Source organism: Diceros bicornis, chromosome 7 (assembly GCF_020826845.1).
Source record: "Diceros bicornis minor isolate mBicDic1 chromosome 7, mDicBic1.mat.cur, whole genome shotgun sequence".
NCBI classification, from domain to species: Eukaryota; Metazoa; Chordata; class Mammalia; order Perissodactyla; family Rhinocerotidae; genus Diceros; species Diceros bicornis.
Window position 1 is genome coordinate 55,592,642 of NC_080746.1, and position 17,999 is coordinate 55,610,640.

Below are 17,999 nucleotides of genomic sequence, written 5' to 3' on the forward strand. Positions count from 1 at the left end.
GACCTGAGAGTGTGGTCCATACTGCTCTGGAAGGAGCATCTCAGGGCTGGAGGAGCTCAGGTATCATCTAGTCCAGTCTATGTCGTATAAAACCTCCATGGCATTGCAGACAGCAGGCCAGACCCCACACAGGCACCTCCAATGAGGGCAGGCTGAGCACGCTGCAGCTCGGGGAAGGATGTGGGCTGTGGAGCCTGACTGACTTGGGCTGCTATTTGCCAGCTGTGTGACTTAAGGAAGCCATTTAACCTCTCTGAGCCCTGATTACCCTCTTTTGTTAAAGGGATCTAATATTACCTCCTTTCGCAGTTGTAAGGATTATAGAAAATATACCAAAAACCAAAAACAACCTTCCAGCTTATAAAAGGTGACTAATTAATGGTAGCTAATTCTATTTTTATGACATATGATTAGTTGTTGCATGTGGCTGGGGAAGGTTTTGTGGAGAGTTCAAAGAAAGTTCTAAGTAACAGAATTTGGGTTTAAACCTAACAGTCTGTCATAATTATAGTGAACTCATTGTGGGTCTCATTAACATGGTCTCATAAGGAGATGATGGACCAAAGTTGTTCAAGATCATGAGTTACCAAGCTTTTCCCACAAGGACACATCTCATGGATGATGCTCACTGCAAGACACTTGCCATTCCACAGGGGCCGCTGCAGAGTTGCAGAAAGCTGCAGAGGCTGGCCTGGGAGAGGTGACCCAGAAACAGTGCTTGGGGCCGGTGTCTACCTCTCTCAGTCCTAATTCTGGAGGCAGGCAAGAGTGGGAGCAGAGAATCCAGGTTTCTGCCATCATATATTCAGGAGCCAGCATGTTACTGGTTTGTCTATTGGGAGGTCCAGGCCAAGTATCAGAGGCTCCGGCAGGGCTTGGGTCCTGAAGGGCGGGAGGAAGGAGGGAAGGCCTGGAGCTTTAGGCAGGAGATGGTGGCCAGAGCCCCACATGTAACCCGGGCCAGCCCGAGGCCTGTGTGTAGAGCCAAAATGGCTCAGAAGTCAGGTCATCATACCTGGTTGAACCTATGGAAGTGGAGAAGGGAGAAGTGGAGGGGAGAAAAGGCTCAAAAGGCAGCTTGATGCTGGAGTGGATGGGTGCCATTACAGAGTCAGGAGGGTCTAAACCTCCTCCCAAACCCCCTTCTTCCCCCATTTTCACCAACTCAGTGGGTAGCACTACCACCCACAAACTAGAATCCTCGAGGCTCCCCAGACTCCTCTCTGACCCTGGCGTCCCACAGCTCAGCTGTTTTCAAGTCCTGCCCATTTCCCTCTTGACTCGGTGCCCTGTTCTCTGTCCCCACTGCCACTCCCCTGGTTCAAGCCTCTGCTTTCCTTCTGGCTCCCTGCACAGTCTCCAGCCCGGCCTCCCCCCTCACCTCTCCCCTTCCGTCCACCATTCACACTGCTGCCGAAGTTCTCTTCCCCAAAACTAACCTGGCCACACTCGTCCTTGGCTTGAAATCATTTCACAACTCCTTGTTACGGTACAGGCCGTCCCCTTAGCGTGGCTGCAGGACCTTCATGATCTGTCCAGCTTCTCCTGCCCTTCCCGAGCAACCTTCAGCCCAGCCACCTGAACTGCCTGCAGGTCCCCACAGGGGACTGTGCCTCTCATGAGCCTCTTCACGTATGCCTCATTTGCTGGAACCCGCTCCCCACTCTTCTGGCCAACTCCTGGGCTGGCTTGGGAGCTCCTCCTCTGTGCTCCCCACTCCCTCCTCCTTCCTGACTCTTATCTTATCATCCTGGAGTAACCTCAACTCCCTCTGCCTCCCACACCTTGAGCCCAGGGCCTGTTCTTACTCAGTTTGGACTCCACAGAGCTCAGCATCCTGCCTGGCAGACCTTAAGCACTCAGTAAATATTTTGTGAATGAATGAATGAATGGGTGACATTGAGCAATGAGGGAATCCAAGAAGAGAAGACAATTTGGAAGGGGAGACAAGATGATTTGGTTCTAGGAACGTTGAATTTGAGTTGGGAGGACACCTAGGTGGAGGCCCAAGCTACACTGGAAAGGCGAGTCTGAAGCTTGGGGGAAGGTCTCTTAGGAAACTGTGTTTTCGTGTTCTTTGGAATACGAAACCATGGAATAGCCGTGGAATAGCTGGACCGTGTGGTATTCTATTTTTAATTTTTTGAGGAATCTCCATACTGTTTTCCATAGTGGCTGCACCAGTTTGCGTTCCCACCAGCAGTGTACGAGGGTTCCCTTTTCTCCACATCCTCTCCAGCACTTGTTATTTCTTGTCTTTTTAATTATAGCCATTCTGACTGGCATGAGGTGATATCTCATTGTGGTTTTGATTTGCATTTCCCTAATAATTAGTGATGTTGAACATCTTTTCATGTGCCTATTGGCCATCTGTATATCTTCTTTGGAAAAATGTCTGCTTAGATTCTCTGCCCATTTATTTGATCGGGTTCTTTATTTTTGTTGTTGTTGAGTGGTATGAGTTCTTTATATATTTTATATATGGGGGAAAGTGAAAGGGCTAACGGGGCAGATGTATACAATAACGGATGGCAACTAGACTTTTAGTGGTGAACACAATGTAGTCTATACAGAAGTCGAACTATAATGATGTACACCTGAAATTTATATAAACCAATTTATTATAAACCAATGTTACCTCAATAAAAAAGAAAAGAAAAGAAACTGTGATCTGTCTGCTCGCGTATGAGCCAATTCCCCTCAGGAGATCAAATGACCAGCAAGTGGCTCGGTGTCACCAAACTGGCTTTATTGACTCAGAGAGCATCAGAGCTAGAAGGACATTATAAGGACATTGTCTGGTCTAATTCTTTTGACAAATGAGGAAACTAAGGCTTCGAGAAGGGAGAGGCCAGCTCAACAGCTAGCTAGAGGCAGTGCTGGGGCTAGAACCTGTGTGTCTCTGTCTCAGTCTAAGCTCTTTCTTCCCTCCATCCCCTGTGGCCTCCTGTTGGTGGCACTTGTCTCTGAGTGCTGAAGGAGGGAGTTATCAATGAGGGTGAAAAAGGGCACTGGAAGAACCTACCTCCACAGGTGTTCACACACTGACTCTTCCTTTCCCACAACACAGCTTCTCGTGGCCCCAAATGAGAACAGACCTGATCAAGTCCTCAGGAGCAACAGAGCTTATGCATTGAATGTCATGCACTCAATGAACAGGATAGACCCTGTGGCCTCCATCAGCAGCTACCTTTTTTTACTCTATTTTGAACACTGTCACCATCTACTCTCCAATCCTATAACAGATCAGAAACAGCTGATTAGAAACCACGAGAGAGATTGCTGTGAACAAGAAAACTGACACCCTGACTCAAAAAAAGCAGCAGATGGGGGTCATTTAGTGTAAGGACCAATGGCTATTCACACCGAAGCACATGAAGTCTTTCCTACCTGTTCATATCCCAATGCAAGTCCTAATAGTGATATCTGAATTATGTTCAGTACATTTTGCTTATTTATGATCTGCAAGCATTCAGACATTTCATAATGATTTTCGTCTAATGTGATTAAGATTGTCAAGGTTCTGGCAGTATAAGAAGTAGGCCTTCTGCTATCAAAGGGAGGAATTATCCCTAAGGATTCTGGATAACAAAGGATCTTCATCATGACAAAGGGAAGAAGGGAACTGGCACTTGTCATTTGGCCATAACATACCAGGAACGTTGTCTAACGCATGGTCTCATCGTGTAACTTTCACAGCTCTAATCTCACACACAGCGGGCACTCAATCATATATGTTGGACCCATGAATGACTGAATGGATTGAGTTGTTTCAGCCTCATTTAGATATTGTGAAAATGAGGCCCAAAGATTAGAATTGCCTATCCATGATCACCCAGTGGGATCTGGGGGCCTGAGCTCTTGCCACAGCCTGCATTAACTTGGCAGGAAGGACAGCTCGCACTTACCCATAGGAAGCAGTGAAGTTAATCTGCAGCCACACTTCCTCAGCACCGCGAGCACCAGTGGAGAGCTTGCTGTGTGTGCAGCCCTGTGTGAGGAGCACCACTTCTGGGCATACGATGTTTCCTATCACTTATGCTTTCTTTGATTCACAGGAATGAGTTCAGAGCATGGACGGACATCAAGCCTGTGAAACCGATAAAAGCCAAGCCCCAGTACAAGCCCCCAGATGACAAGATGGCTCATGAGACTAGCTACAGCGCCCAGTTCAAAGGGGAGGCCAATAAGCCAACATCAGCTGACAATAAGGTCATTGATCGCAGAAGAATACGCAGCCTCTACAGTGAACCTTTCAAGGAACCCCCGAAGGTGAGACAGATCCTGTGGAGAACCCATCAGCCCAGCCTGGAAAGGAGGGGTTAACTGCAGCAGAACATGGGGGCGGGGCCACTGCCCACTCTGGCCCAGCCCCCAAAGCTCTTTTAAAATCCCTCCATTTCTCTTTAGTACACTGAAACAGAGGGGCTTTTTAGCAGGAGCCTTTGTTCAATTCAAAGGGAATGTTAAAAAGGAATAGTACTTAAAATAAAAACAGCTTGAAGTCTAGCACATTTCCAGAGAACTAGCTTCTGATTTTGAGAATCCCAGAAAAAAAGTGAGAGAAATCTCACCTGAGCCCTAAATCTCCTTGTCTTAAAATAAGTGTGCTTTTGCCCCGGAAGAGCTGGCCTGGTGTTAGAGGCATCCTTGCCTGGCTGCGTTCCCACCCGGCCCCTGCCTCATCCTCAGCTCCAATCACAGACATTTCCTTACCTCCTGAGTCCCTGAAAACCGCCTGCCCTTTCTTATCCTTTCCCTCGATAAACACCATCTGTCGAAACACACCTGTTGCATCAGCTGCAAGGTGTGTTCTGAGTAATTTGTGACTATAACGAACAGTTTGTGAATGAATTACATTTCTAAGTAACTTACAGTAGATGCAGGGATTTTCCTATAATAACACTTTGTTGTCTCATTTGCATCCCAATATGCGTTCACGAAAGGGAGAAGCATGTTGGAGATTTGGCTGCTGAAGCCGGAATCATACACGCCATAGCTTATTCTAGGACGTCAAACCACACGGAATTGTGCAAGTGTCAGCTCTCCTATCAGTAATAGCAGAAAAAGTCTGAGAACGTGAATAGCCTTTTCTCTGCTTTTGCCCTAAAGTCTTGCACTCAAGTGGAGTTTTGTATTTGGTCCAGGACTGGTTTAGAGGTAAGGTAACTAACCGACCCAGTTTGGCTGGACTCCTCCAGTTGTAGTACTGGAAGTTCCATGCTCCATGAAAGCCCTCAGTCTTGGGCAAACCAGGACAATTGGTTACCTCATGTACAGGTCAGGGGTGGATGAAAACGCCTGGACCTCACTGAGTGAATGACCTAGCCTGTGAGGCTCAATGTCATCTCCGTCAACCTTCCACAGATGAGGTGGAACCCAGGACATGGGGTTGGCTTTGGATGAAAGAAGATTCAAGGGGAGGAAAGAGGGAAGATTGGGGAAAGTAAATCTAGAGAGGGATGGGAGGTGGGTGACATATTGAGGGATCATACCCAGTGGCCCCAGAGTTCTTGAGAAGGAAAAGGCAAGGCCATCTCCTAGGAATGAGGGGGCAGAGCTAGAGGAGGCAGCTTGGGGAGAGTGGAGTGGGCTTGAACAGCTGCTCTGGGGAAAGCGGCCCAAGGTTCCAGCCAGAGAGGAGGAGCGGATGGCTGGGCAGTGCTGAAGGCCTCGCTGAGCCGAGCCCGCCTGGGCCAAGCATCTCAGCAAGGACACTTCTGCACATGAGCTCACCATCCTAGAGACAGACACAGAGCTGTGGCCGGCTGAGGCTGTGGTATAAACCACCCAGAATTTCTCCGTCTTCCACCAGCAGAGGTTTGTTTTCTTATTAATACATGTCCATTGTGGGTTGGCTCTCACTCTCTTCCTCATCACCTCTTCAGTCTGGGACTCGGGGTGATGGAGCAGCCTCTGTCTGTGGCAGAGGAAAAGAGAGCATTGGGAAGCACAGGCTGACTCTTGATCTTCTGTCTGGAGGTGACCTATGTCACTTCTGCTCACATTTCATTGACTAAAGCAAATCATTTGCCTGCCTGAGTTGAACATGGCGATGAGGTGTAATCTTCCTACAGTGAAGGGCAGCAGATACTGCAAAATAGTAACGTAGTCCACTGCCTGGGGTGGTCCAGGGGTGAGAGCTCCCAGGCCAGGGAGCCAGCGTGGCCAGCGAGAGTGTTGCCAAGATGACTGACAACAGGGTTCAGTCAGGAGAAGCCAAATGACGTAAGGTCACTGACGATACTTTATACACTGTGCTCCCTCAGTGTCAGATGTTATCACTACCGTTATCCTTTAGTTAACCATGTCTTCTCTCTAAATTCTCTCTCTATTCCCTCCCCTTTTCTGTTTCTGTATTTGCGGTCTGTCTGTCTGTCTCCTCGTGCAGGTGGAGAAACCTAGTGTTCAGAGTTCCAAACCAAAAAAGGCCTCAGCGAGCCGCAAGCCCCCGAGGAAGGCCAAAGACAAGCAGGCGGCGTCAGGCCGGGCCTCCAAGAAAAAGAGCGCGGAGGGCGCCAGCGCCGCCCCGCCCGATGGCCAGGAGCACAGGACAGAGATGAACAATAAGCTGGCTGAGGCGAAAGAGTAAATGTCACTGCCCTTTCCTTTCGTTCTTCTCTGCTTTTTTTTTTTTTAAACCAACCAACAAAAAAGGCCACAAAATTGATTAGAGGCTTCTCATCTGCCTGGGTCCTGAGTGTTCCAGGAGCTCTCTGGTTTGGTTTCTTTGAATGGAGGAATCCTGTTTCAAAGACCGTGTGGCATGCCTCCTCTCCAAACCAGACCAACCGGCCGAGCGTGGCCATGGGGTCCACGCCACCGGGCCCCTGGAACACCGGGCAGTGTAGCTCACCGGCCGTGCCTCCCATGGCAGGTGAGCCCGCATGCTGGGGGGAGGGCAGGGCTTAGCACAGAGGCAGTTCTGACATGGCTGCAAAGGAGACCTCCTGGTAGTGCTTAGAAATGTCTGTGGGGTGTCCTCCTCCTATTCCCCCCGAAGTCTGTCCGTGATCAATTTTGAACTTTAGATAAATGTGTTCTTTTTCAAAATTCAGAGAGTTGTCACGTGCTATAGAAGCTCAACTTGGGCTTCAGCAATTGACAAAATCTGTGGAAATATTTAAAAAACAAAAAACAAAACCTCAGCCTTAATATAATGAGTTGTGTCTGTTAAGTAATTTTTTCATAGAATCTTCTGTTAGAAACGTGTGACTGCCTTTCGTTTCCTGTCAGTGGGCTTTAAATTGTATACCAAGTAATAGAAATGCCACTGGTGAAGAAAACTAGGCCAGAGTGAAAAGGTTAGGTGTTTTAGATACATTCTCGACATTATAGGAAGATGACGAAAATGAGGAGACTGTTTTCCTCTGTTCACCCTCAGCCTCTCCAGTGCTGCTGATTTTGTGGAGCAACTGGTTACAGATGACTGAGGAAGAAAGTTCGAGGTTTAGGGGTAGTGTATTTAGAACGTGGCTTTCTTGCTTCTGAGAAACACGAGGTGGGAGGTAGACGTAGTGGCCAGCGTGGCGGTGTTTACTTTCCCTTGCTGAACTGTTCTTGCTCTGGTCCTCAGAGAGGACGGAGGATGCTGAGCTTCAGGTTATGGGAAATTTCTGTGACTTAGCTAAAGACTAGGAGAGTTCCCTGCTAAGTGCTTAGCAAGGATTTTTGACCTCATTAATGAATGAAAGCAGCTCTCACTGTATTATGTGTCACGTGTCTGTGTGGCCAAAGCCCCCAGTGGTGGCAAGTGCCGCCTTAGCTGTGCTAGAATTGTGTTGTAGACATTAGTCAGAGAGTTGTGAGAAGACCCCCAGTGCCCGTGAGGGAACCCAAAATACCCACCAGAAAAATTACATTTGCAAACCCTGTGATGTGTACTGCCCAGCCCGCTTTATTTCTCCTGTCCTTAAAGTGCTTACCATTGCCAGCATTCTGGAATCGCTGGGCTGCTGTATGATGCAAAGTCTCTGCTCAGGCTGACTTTTCTTTTGTAATGAAAGACGTATAGAGTGAAGTTCTCACAGTTCCTTACCTCAAAACTCCCTTCAGATCCTTCCAGTCTGGAGGAAGTGGAGCCTCCACAAGCTCTCTGTATTCTGACCATTCAAGCAGAAAGTCTCTGTTTACGCCATCTTGGTTGTCACCTTGGGGCTGATTGAGAAGTCTTTTGCAAATTAACTGAGCATGTGCTACGTGGGCCATATTACTTAAGAGAACAGGACTGGAAGGACTGAAGCGCTCGTCCAGGCCCACTGCCATCTTGCTTTCCATCTCGGGGTATGGAACTGTGAGGAAGGAGAAGTACTGAAGAAGGTAGAAAATGCTAGTGAGTTTCAGTGTTTATGAATCACAGATTTTGATGCCTATCTGGAAATGACTAGAGTGGATCTCAGTACTGATTCCAGCTATTTGCTAGCTCATCTTAACATTAACCAGAGAGCTCTACCAACAGGATCTTAACTTTATCCAGAGAATTTGCCAATGTATGTTCATTCCCTCAAGATCTGGCATTAGTCAGACGAGTTGATATTAGCCACAATTTGGATTTCTCCATAGAATAGTCATATATTTTTTGCAGATCAGGGAAATCAGACTTTACAACGCATGGGGGAACACTCATTCACTTGTTGAATGCCTTTGTTCCAGATACTGTGCTAGACAGGGTGGGTGGTGTAAATAAGTCTGTCTCCACAGCAGCACAGCCAGAAGGAGATGTCTGACTCGATCCCTGTGTCTGATTCAAGCTTGTGTTGCCCAAATCGTAGAGTTTCCCACCCACCTCGCAGCCCCAGGGATGTTTCCCACCCTGCCCCACCTGAGGCTTTAGATGACCTGTCTAATGTCTTTTCAACCCTTCAGTGCCCCCATCTTTTTAACACCTCCACCTGAGAGAAGCCTGTCTATAGTTCACTTGGACTCTTGAATGTGCCGCTTCACTGGCAAGAAAGCTCCTTTGATTTCTACTGTTTACAAATAAAACTCAGCCAGTCTCGTTCTACATCCCAAATATACTGATAGAAACTGATTTCGGTTTGACAAGCAGTGTTTTGGTTCTGCCTTTCTGAAGGTGACCAAGCTCCCAATGCCTGTTCCGCCCATTTTTGTACCTTTCCCTGTGGGTCCCTATCTCCCGTAGCGAAAGAGCGAGGACCGAAGCTTTCCCATTGTCTGCTTCGCTCGCCTGCAAAGATAACCCCTAAGGCTGTGCATTGGCTCTGAAGCTTTCCTTACCCGCTGGTGCTCCCATTCGGTCCGTTACACCTGTGCCTCTCTGAGGCAGACAGGAAGTGTCTAAACACGATTTTGTGGCCTGGGTTTTGTTGCATACCACAGATTGTCTATGTAACGTGTAGCGCACACCTCTCTTGGTGCTATTTCATTCCTGCTGTTAGTAAGAAAATGACAAAAATACTCATGTATAGCCAATTGATTGTGACGTGCTTGTGGTCTGTGCTTGCTCAGAAAAAACAAACAAACAAACAAACAGCTTTTCCAATTATGAATAAATGCTAAAGACAAATACCACTTTCTTGATCTTATTTCCTTGGTAAGGCCCAGCTGAGTAGGTGAAGGAACCAACCTTTGCCATTTGAGCCACTCTCCACGAGATGAGCTGTGCCCTGCATTTTTTCGGGGGTCTCCATAATGCAGCTTGACTCTTTTAGATTGCCTCTCAGATACTAATTGCAAGCAGTCAGAGCTAAGTGTTGGGAAAGGCGAAGATGGACCAGGAGACCCACTGGCCGACAAGGTAGTGTAACGTTTTGATCCCATATTGCTGGGGGTGAGACTGCCTGTGCCCAGCACCGCCTTGCCACGCTGGGAGGCTGGGCCCTGACTCTCCAGCCCTTTCCTGTCCACCCGCAGGACTGTCACTTCTGGCTTTTTCTCCTCCCAGGGGATGGCAGAGATGCCTTCATATACTCATAAACCTGGTCATTGTGAAGGTTCCACCCTCTGGGGGCTGACTCACTGTGTGGGTTATGGGGGTGACAGTCTTGGTGTGTGTGCCTTACATGGGGGTGCAGAAACAGCCATAACAGAGGTCCAAATAAGGTAGCCAGGAGCTCAGATGAAGGACAGGTTTCTTCCCCTGGTGGTGGGGCATCAGAAGGCTTCATGGGGGAGGGAGCCTTGGAGAGCGGGCGGGAGGCGGGCATGCAGGGCATGTAGGGGCAGGCCTAGAGGAGGAGAGCAGGTCTGGGAGGGAACCTCAGAGCTAGGGCCAAGTTTGTCCGCTTTGATTTCCTTCTGCTAAAGTGGGAGACAAAAAATTCTCTACTTTCATATGGGATCCCTCTTCCTTTTTCCAACATGTGTTGATTGAATACCTATTGTGTGCCAGGCACTGTGCTGGGTGCTAGGGAAACCAGGATGACTGAGACCCCACCTCTGATCACAGTGGGGCACGAAGGAGGAGTCTGTTCTAGCTGGTTCCGTGGATCAGGGAGGACCTCAGTATTTGGGCAGGTTATGACCAGGTGAACAGAGCCTGGGGTGGTGAAGGCATGCCAGAGGGAGGGAGCTGCACAAGCACAGGTGTGGAGGGGTGCAGCCGCAGGTACGCTCAGGTCCTGGGGGTAGTTCACTCAAGGAGGGTCAAGGCAAAACCTGGAGAGTGGCAGAGCCCGTCCTGGAAAGGCCCGATGTCTGAGAATGGGCGGTTGCCAGCTGGGATCTCCATCCATACACCCACCTCTGCATGCTCCCTGCCGTCATGCTGCTCGCCCTCACCCACATGTCGGGCAACAAGCCCAGGTCCTCTCTTGCTCTAGGGTAGGAGCTCTGGGCTGGGACTTGCGTTCGATTGCTGGTCCCCAATTTCTGGGTTTTGGGAGGAGCTGTGGTAGGAATCAATCCAGGGTCATACATATGCAACTCCACTATCTATTTGTCTTCCAGATGGACAGAAAATACTCCACCCACCTGCCTGCCTTTGTATGAGGTGGAAAATACAAAATACCGTTCAATAAATAAAACAAACACACAAAAGTATATTATTCAGCTCTCTTTTGATCAGTTCAAGATTGTTTTGATCAAAACCAGAGAGTGAGAGAGAGAGAAAGAAAGACAGGGGAGACACAGAGAGGTAGAAATAGAGGCAGAGAGAGAAAAAGACATATATGAAGAAATAACCCGCGAGAAGGTGAGAGACACTCAGAACCAGAGAGAGGGCAAGGATTGGGCGGCGGCGAAGGTGGGAAGGTGGGGAGCCCGGCCAGCTTTCTCTGTGGCGCCCAGTGGTCAGGGCTCAGCCGGGGCCTCAGCCTACAGTTCCCACCATGCTCCCCGTTGCTGCCCACAGCCCAGGAGGCAAACCTATAACCCATTACTGGTGTCACCCCCCCTAAAACAGCAAACAAACCAAATCAAAACCAGCCCTCTAGTTTTAAAATAGGTCATCATTGCTAAATGAGTTCTAAGTGTATTTTAATTCTTCCTTAGAGTTTGTGTGTTCTTAGTGAAATTCTTTCCTCCTTTTTTTCCACTAAGGTTTAAAATTTATAACCTGCTTCTCGTAGATTTGAGGAGTGTCAAGTCCCATTTCACAAGGGCTATGATCTCCCTTAGCATGTCATTGTGATTTCAAGGTCCTTTTACTGGTAAAATGTCTTAAAGCAGTTTACATTTTCAGGACCACAGGTATAAAAAGCTTCTTTCAGGATGTAGCCTGTGGACCATCTCCAGTTAAGCCAAGGCCCGACCCCAGCCCCACCTGAGGCCAGCAGGGCTGGGTCAGCGGCTGGAGTAGCCAAGGCCACCAAGACAGGAGAGGCGGCTGTTTCAAACGAATGGAAGCAGCCCTCTCTTAGTGGACTCTTGCAGAACCAGCCACATCGTGCAAACCTGCTCCATCCCACTGCCATTTGATGCATAGATCCACATAGCACCTAGAACATCCTAGAGTACCTATAATAGAATTGACATCATCCCATATTTTGTTCTTTATCGTGTGAATGCTGGTTAACACTGGCAGTGCACTTAGGCGTTTACAAGGTTCATGGGTGGAAATCAGTGCCAGCTGTGCAACCCTGTGTCATTCACTGACCCCTTTGAGTCTTGGTGTCCTCCTCTGAAAATGGGGACACCAATACCCACCTCAAAGGAGAGGAGTGAGGCTGAAATGACGTGATGGCTGTAGGGAACCCATAGTGGACGCTAGATACAGGTCATTTCAGGCCCCTTCCCCTTCCCTTCACTATCTTGAAGGGCTGTGTTCACTATCTTTCTGATAGATTGTGAACTATGAGTAATCTCTGACATTACGAGAAGTTGATTAAGGCAAACACTCTGATTAAGAAGATTGCTTTTAAAGAATTCCAACTACTGAATTACCTTGAGTCCACAGACCTAAACAATAATATTCTCACAACTTATATTTATTGATTGCTTACCCAGCATTTCTTTCTGTGCTGCTTCATTGGCCCCTCCTAATGTGGAGTAACAGACAGGTAACAGACAGGAGGGAAGCTCAAAGTGGTGGGGCACCTGCCAGCTCGGTCCAGCTCAGAAAGATGAAGGAAGCATGGAGTCCAGGTCTGCTCCACACCCCGGGCTGTTTCTCCCCTTCACCTGAGGGAGGCTGGGGCTGGCCTGGAGTGAATCAGGTTTCAGACAGGTTGGACTCTTAACTAAAACTACACCCACGCCTCACAGTGCCACGGTCCAGTCAGGCCATTGCAGGCCTTCCAGCAGGCTTACCTAGTATCCTCTTTAAATCTTGGGACCCAGATACAAGCCAGGGGACATAAGAATTGGACCAGGTCTTCACACACAACTGACTGAATTGACCAATTGTCTCAGCCAAATATACAGGTTTTCTCGTTTGGGTACTAAATTAACTGACTGGGTAACTGAAATGCATGGCTATTGAATACAGAATGATCCATCAGATTTTTCATTAATAAGAAATACTCTTGGTACTAGAGATGCCGAGATACAACTTGTGTCTGTTACTTGAGGCAGTGGATCAGAGACCACCATTTTGTGCATTTTATTTCAAACAGAGGAACTGAGCTTAAATTTCTGTCCCTTGTCCTCAAATAAGTGGCCCTTAATCGCTGTTAACTCGGCATTGTGTATAACTGTCTCAACCTAGACATCTTATCTGGGGCCAAGGGAGCTTCGGATGCTGAGATAAATAACTTAACGCCACTGCTTCTGGTTTAAGCTGCCGGAGGGATCTTTAGAACATGCCAGTCTGCCCATGTCACACCCTGCTTTAAGCCACCCGTGGGCTCCTGGGGGCCTACAGAAGCGTATCGTCCCCTCAGCGCACCATGCTGCTTCTCACCTCCATGCCTTTACCCACGCTGCCCCGCCTGCTCAGATTGCCCTCTCCTGCTTCTCCACCCGGCTAACTCATCCTTCAAGACTCCGCTCAGGGGACAGCTCCAGGAGGCCTTTCCCGCACTTCCCAGGCTGGGTAAGATGCTCCGTGTGTGTCTTCATCATGGAACGTACCACATGTACCGTGTCATCCACTCGTGCGTGTGTCCCCCCACTGGACTATGCTCCCCTGGGCAAAGGCCAGGCCCTTCTGTTCATCTTTGTAGCCCTAACTCCTGGCCCAATGCCTACCACAGAGAATGTCTTCTAAAGTGTTTGTTGAATGAATAATGAGTGAGTGAATGAATGACAATATTCACCATCTGCGTCCGTATTCACCATGGTGCCTCCACAAGGCTTTATTCTGCTCGCATGAAAGTGGTGCTTTCAAGAGAGGTCACGGCAACAGCAGAGCACAGAGCAGTCAGCGGCTAGTTTATTTTTTTTTATTTTTTTATTTTTATTTTTTTTTTAAGATGATATTTGTGAATATAATTTGAGGATTGTTTTTTATCTCTGGCTCTCAGCATGTACTGTCAACACAGAGTAATTATAAATTATTTACATTCTGGGTGCTACACATTTGGATCAGATTCATAGATGTTCTTTTTGTTTTTGTTTTTGTTTTTCTCTTTTTTTTTTGTTTTGGGCTTTGGGGGGAAAACAAATTTATTTATTTGTTTTCCCCCCAAAGCCCCAGTAGATAGTTGTATGTCGTAGTTGCACATCCTTCTGGTTGCTGTATGTGGGACGCGGCCTCAGCATGGCTGGAGAAGCAGTGTGTCGATGCGCGCCCGGGATCCGAACCTGGGCCGCCAGCAGCGGAGCGCGTGAACTTAACCGCTAAGCCACGGGGCCGGCCCCAGCGGCTAGTTTATAATGGCCAGCCTCCAGGCCAGCCTACCCCTGTACTTTTTGTAGCCACTTTTTCTAAACTGTCCTGATTTCCAAAAATCATAGACTCTTGGTTTGAGGGTAATCTTCAGAGGTTGGTTAATCCCACCCCCTACCCAGTGCAGAGCTCCTAACTCCACGATGGCAGAGGCATCCCTCTGGGGCATGTCTTAGGAAGAAGAGCTGGGAATTAGAGCCAACAGGCCTGGCTCTAAATCCAGGCTCTCCTGTTTACTGGCTGTGTGACCTTGGCTGAGTCTCTTAATTTCTTTGAGCCTCAAAGAGATAACAACAATACAAGTATCCATCACTATCCAAATCTATTTGGTTCCCAAATTCAGAAAGCAGGAGTTTGGTCAGCAAGGGATACAGTGTTACCCGACTCTGTTTGGTTCCAGGGTTTGGGATAGCAGTGGTCAGAGTTCTCATAGCAGGGGGACCTGTTTCTGCTTCCACAGGAATCATGAGGACCCAATGAGGATGCATGCGAAAGTCCTCTGGAAACTGTAAAGTGGAACGCCCTTGTCAGTGGTGATTTGTGGGTAGTTTTGCCGACCACCGCTTCCCAGTCACTTACCACCCTTGGCCCCAGCGGTGTGGTCGCTGGAGCTACATGTGGTAAATCCACTCTCGCCGCCACATGACAGCCTGAGTGCAAGCCCATGGAGTGCTGGCTCTCGCTGCCTCCCCCAACCCCGCCCTTTCCTCCCCTCCACTCTGAGCACACCCTATAAATCACCAGTGCAGTCCATTCCTGCAATTACACGCTCATTTTAATCGAGCCCTTCTGGACACATGAAACCAGTTTTGATTAATTGCTCAAAATCTCATCCTTTGCTCTAGATGGAGTGGGGGAAAGGACAAAAATCGATTTGCCAGTTTCCAGGAACACAGAGCTGGACAAGGACTGAGCCGTTGCTGTCTGGTTGCCTAGTCCAGCACTTTGCATTCTAAAAGGGTCATTAGCAGGATTAGCAGATTCTTAGCAGCCCTTTGAGACAGTCAACTTATGCCCTTGACTTTACCTTCTTGGTGTTAAAACAACCAAGGATACTTTTTAAAATATTTATTATGCAACTGAGAATTTATTTAGTTCTTCTTAGCAGGTTATAGCTAGAAAAGGTGTTTAACAGAAAAAAGGAAAACGACAACTCAGGGCAGAAAACATGCCGTCTAGCCACCTAGTGCAACCACTTCCTGGCACTTGAGAGGAACACACCTGCCTGCAGGAGCCTGGAGAAGTGGAGAAAAATCTGACTAGGATTCTGCCCTGGGTCTCTGGTTCCGCTTTTGTAAAAGGCAGAGTTGCACAGCCTAGGGGAAGGGAATGAACATTGATGTGGCCTTTACACACTTGTTCTCATTTAGTCTTCACAATGGGGCCAGAGAGTCTGCACGTATCACCCCCATTTACAGAGAAAGAAATCCAGACCCGGTGATTCAGTAAGAGAGTCATACAGTGTGTAAGTGGTGAGCCAGGATTTGAAGCCAGGTTTGGGTGATTAAAACCCATTCTTCGTCCAGTACTTGGGACCATCTCTAGGATTCCCGTGGTAAAGATGATGTGCATCCTCCTGAAATGGCAGTCTCTTCATTCTGTCCCTGTCCCTTCCTTCTCCAAAGCCTTCAGTGACTCTCAATACTCTCGTCGTCTATGGAAAATGAGTCAGATGAAGGTCACAGATGCTGAGTTTGGTCAGCATGGTTACTACCCCCTAAGCATCCCCCAGCCCCCCGCCCGGAATTAAGCCTTGTGGTGGCAGCATCTTTCCTAGCTGTGGTCCTAGACGCTCTTTCTGTGCTGATGAGCCACATCTTGGTGGACTCTGTGTGGCCCTGGCTGGTAGCCTGAGGGGCAGCCGTGCAGGTAGGGCTTATAGGTATGGGTGTAGATGGGCACTCAGACCAGGATCCCACTGCTTTCTGGGACTCTCTTCTTTGCCAGGGTCTGCTGAATGGCAGGAGGTAAAACTCAAGGTGGGGTGAGGGTGGGGGGTCCTTGTATAGTGGATGGAGGAAGGGCCGAGGGGAAGGGGGACTGGTTGTTGGGGGCCTGGCCCCCAGAGAGGCAACTCTCTCAGGACATGCTGTTGGGAGCTTGGAGTTGGGGACCTACAGAGGTCAATGGCTCCAGCCTCCTGCACCAGGCAGACCCAGTTCAGACATCTGCAGATAAATTTGGAATCTCTATAGTTGAAGTCCCACACATGAGGGATATTGTTGTAGAGAGGAAAGAGCTTGACTGGAAATCTGTTATCCTCGGTTAAGTCTTAATATTGCTACAAATTTACTATATGACCGTGGGCAACTTACTTCCCATTTCTGAGCCTGGGTTTCCTTCTGGAAAATGAAGTATGCGTGACCCCTGACTGCCTGGCCGACAGGGCTGCTGTGAGACTATGATGTGCCACATTGTATGTAGAGTCCTCTTAGAAAACCATAAAGAGAGATGACAGTCTGGGAGGACCAAAAAGGTGCTAAGGCAGTTGAAAATAGGAAATCATTTGTGTCTCATGTAAATGTGGTTGTTAGAATTTGATCTCGTGTGAGTTATTTTTAAAACTTCTCATTGAGGATGGAGGTCCCCTACCAGGTGCCAGCCCTGGGCGAGAGCTCCCTGCTTTCCACTCTGTTCAGTGGCCTGGCACATAGTAGGCACTTATTAAATGTTTGTGGAAGGAAGGGGGGAAGAAGGAGGGAGGAGGGAGAGAGGGAGGGAAAGAGAGATGAGTAGACACGGTCCCCACCCTCCGAGAGCCCCAGTCTGGAGAGGCAGCTGCAAAACAGTTGGCAACTGTCTGATGGGGCTGCTGTGAGGGCTGGAGGGGTGGGGGTGGGAAGAGGTGCTGTGGGCACGTAGAAGGAGGAGGACGTGACCGCTGGCTGTGGAGGGTCAGGGTGATTTCACTGAGGAAGTGACCCTGGAACTGAATTTTTAGTTGCCGAGGAGGGAGTGACTAGGCAGAGGCGGGGCTGGTGCTGGGCAGCAGCACTGGCGTGCCTGAGAGAAAGCTGGAGCAGCGAGGCTGCGTCAGTGGAGGTATAGACTCCAGGGCAGAGGCCATGTGTCCCGCCTGGAGACCACGCCTGAATATCACTTTCAGTTCTGGGGGTCACACTTTCCAATGATGGGGAGCCACCTGAGATGTGTCGTGAGGAGAGCAGTCGGGACAGCGAGGGCTTCGGAAACCAAATGTCTGAGCTGTCGTGGGGCGTGTGTTGCCCCGAGAAGCCAGGAATAAGTTCACGCCTGCTGCCCCTTCAGATATCTTCAAATAGCTGGAAGGCTGTCCTGGGGCAGGCAGCGTGGCGTTCTCTGAAAGAGTGGCCCCAGAGTTCAAGACCCGGATCAGGGCAGGGATAGGAGGGAGCAGAGCTAACAGAAATACAGGTTTCTGCTCAGGGTCTAGACACTGGGCCACCAAGAGGTGGGCTGCCTCACTGGGGTGTGTGCCCCACCTTGGGCAGGGTGGGCAGTGGCTGGGGCCAGCTGGGAGGGAGACGCAGCCCAAGTTCAGGATACCCGATGACCCTCAGGTCTGTCCTTCCAGCCCTGGACGCCTTTGATTTGGCTCTGTGGAGCTGGGCCTTCACAGAACAGAGAAGGAGGACTTCTCTAGCTAAGTGACGCGCGGCCCTCTCGCGTGGAAGGGACACAGGCTGATGTAGGCTTAGGGCCAGGGCCAGGGCACTGGTGACTTTACGGTGCCCGTGGTGTGTGCTCACAGGTCTGGCTCCTGCTCCACACTTGGGGCTCCCCAAGTCAGGGC

At 49.1% G+C, this 17,999-nt stretch overlaps 1 protein-coding gene across 1 annotated transcript in view; it reads left to right on the forward strand.

Moving 5' to 3' along the window:
* The window catches only part of MAP6 (microtubule associated protein 6), a 75,950-nt gene that overhangs the window by 49,802 nt on the left and 8,149 nt on the right, over positions 1-17,999 (forward strand). Inside the window, exons 2-3 of the mRNA XM_058545584.1 lie at positions 4,059-4,272; positions 6,392-6,588. Coding sequence (XP_058401567.1) covers positions 4,059-4,272; positions 6,392-6,588 — 411 coding nt within the window. The remainder of the gene's footprint in view (positions 1-4,058; positions 4,273-6,391; positions 6,589-17,999) is intronic.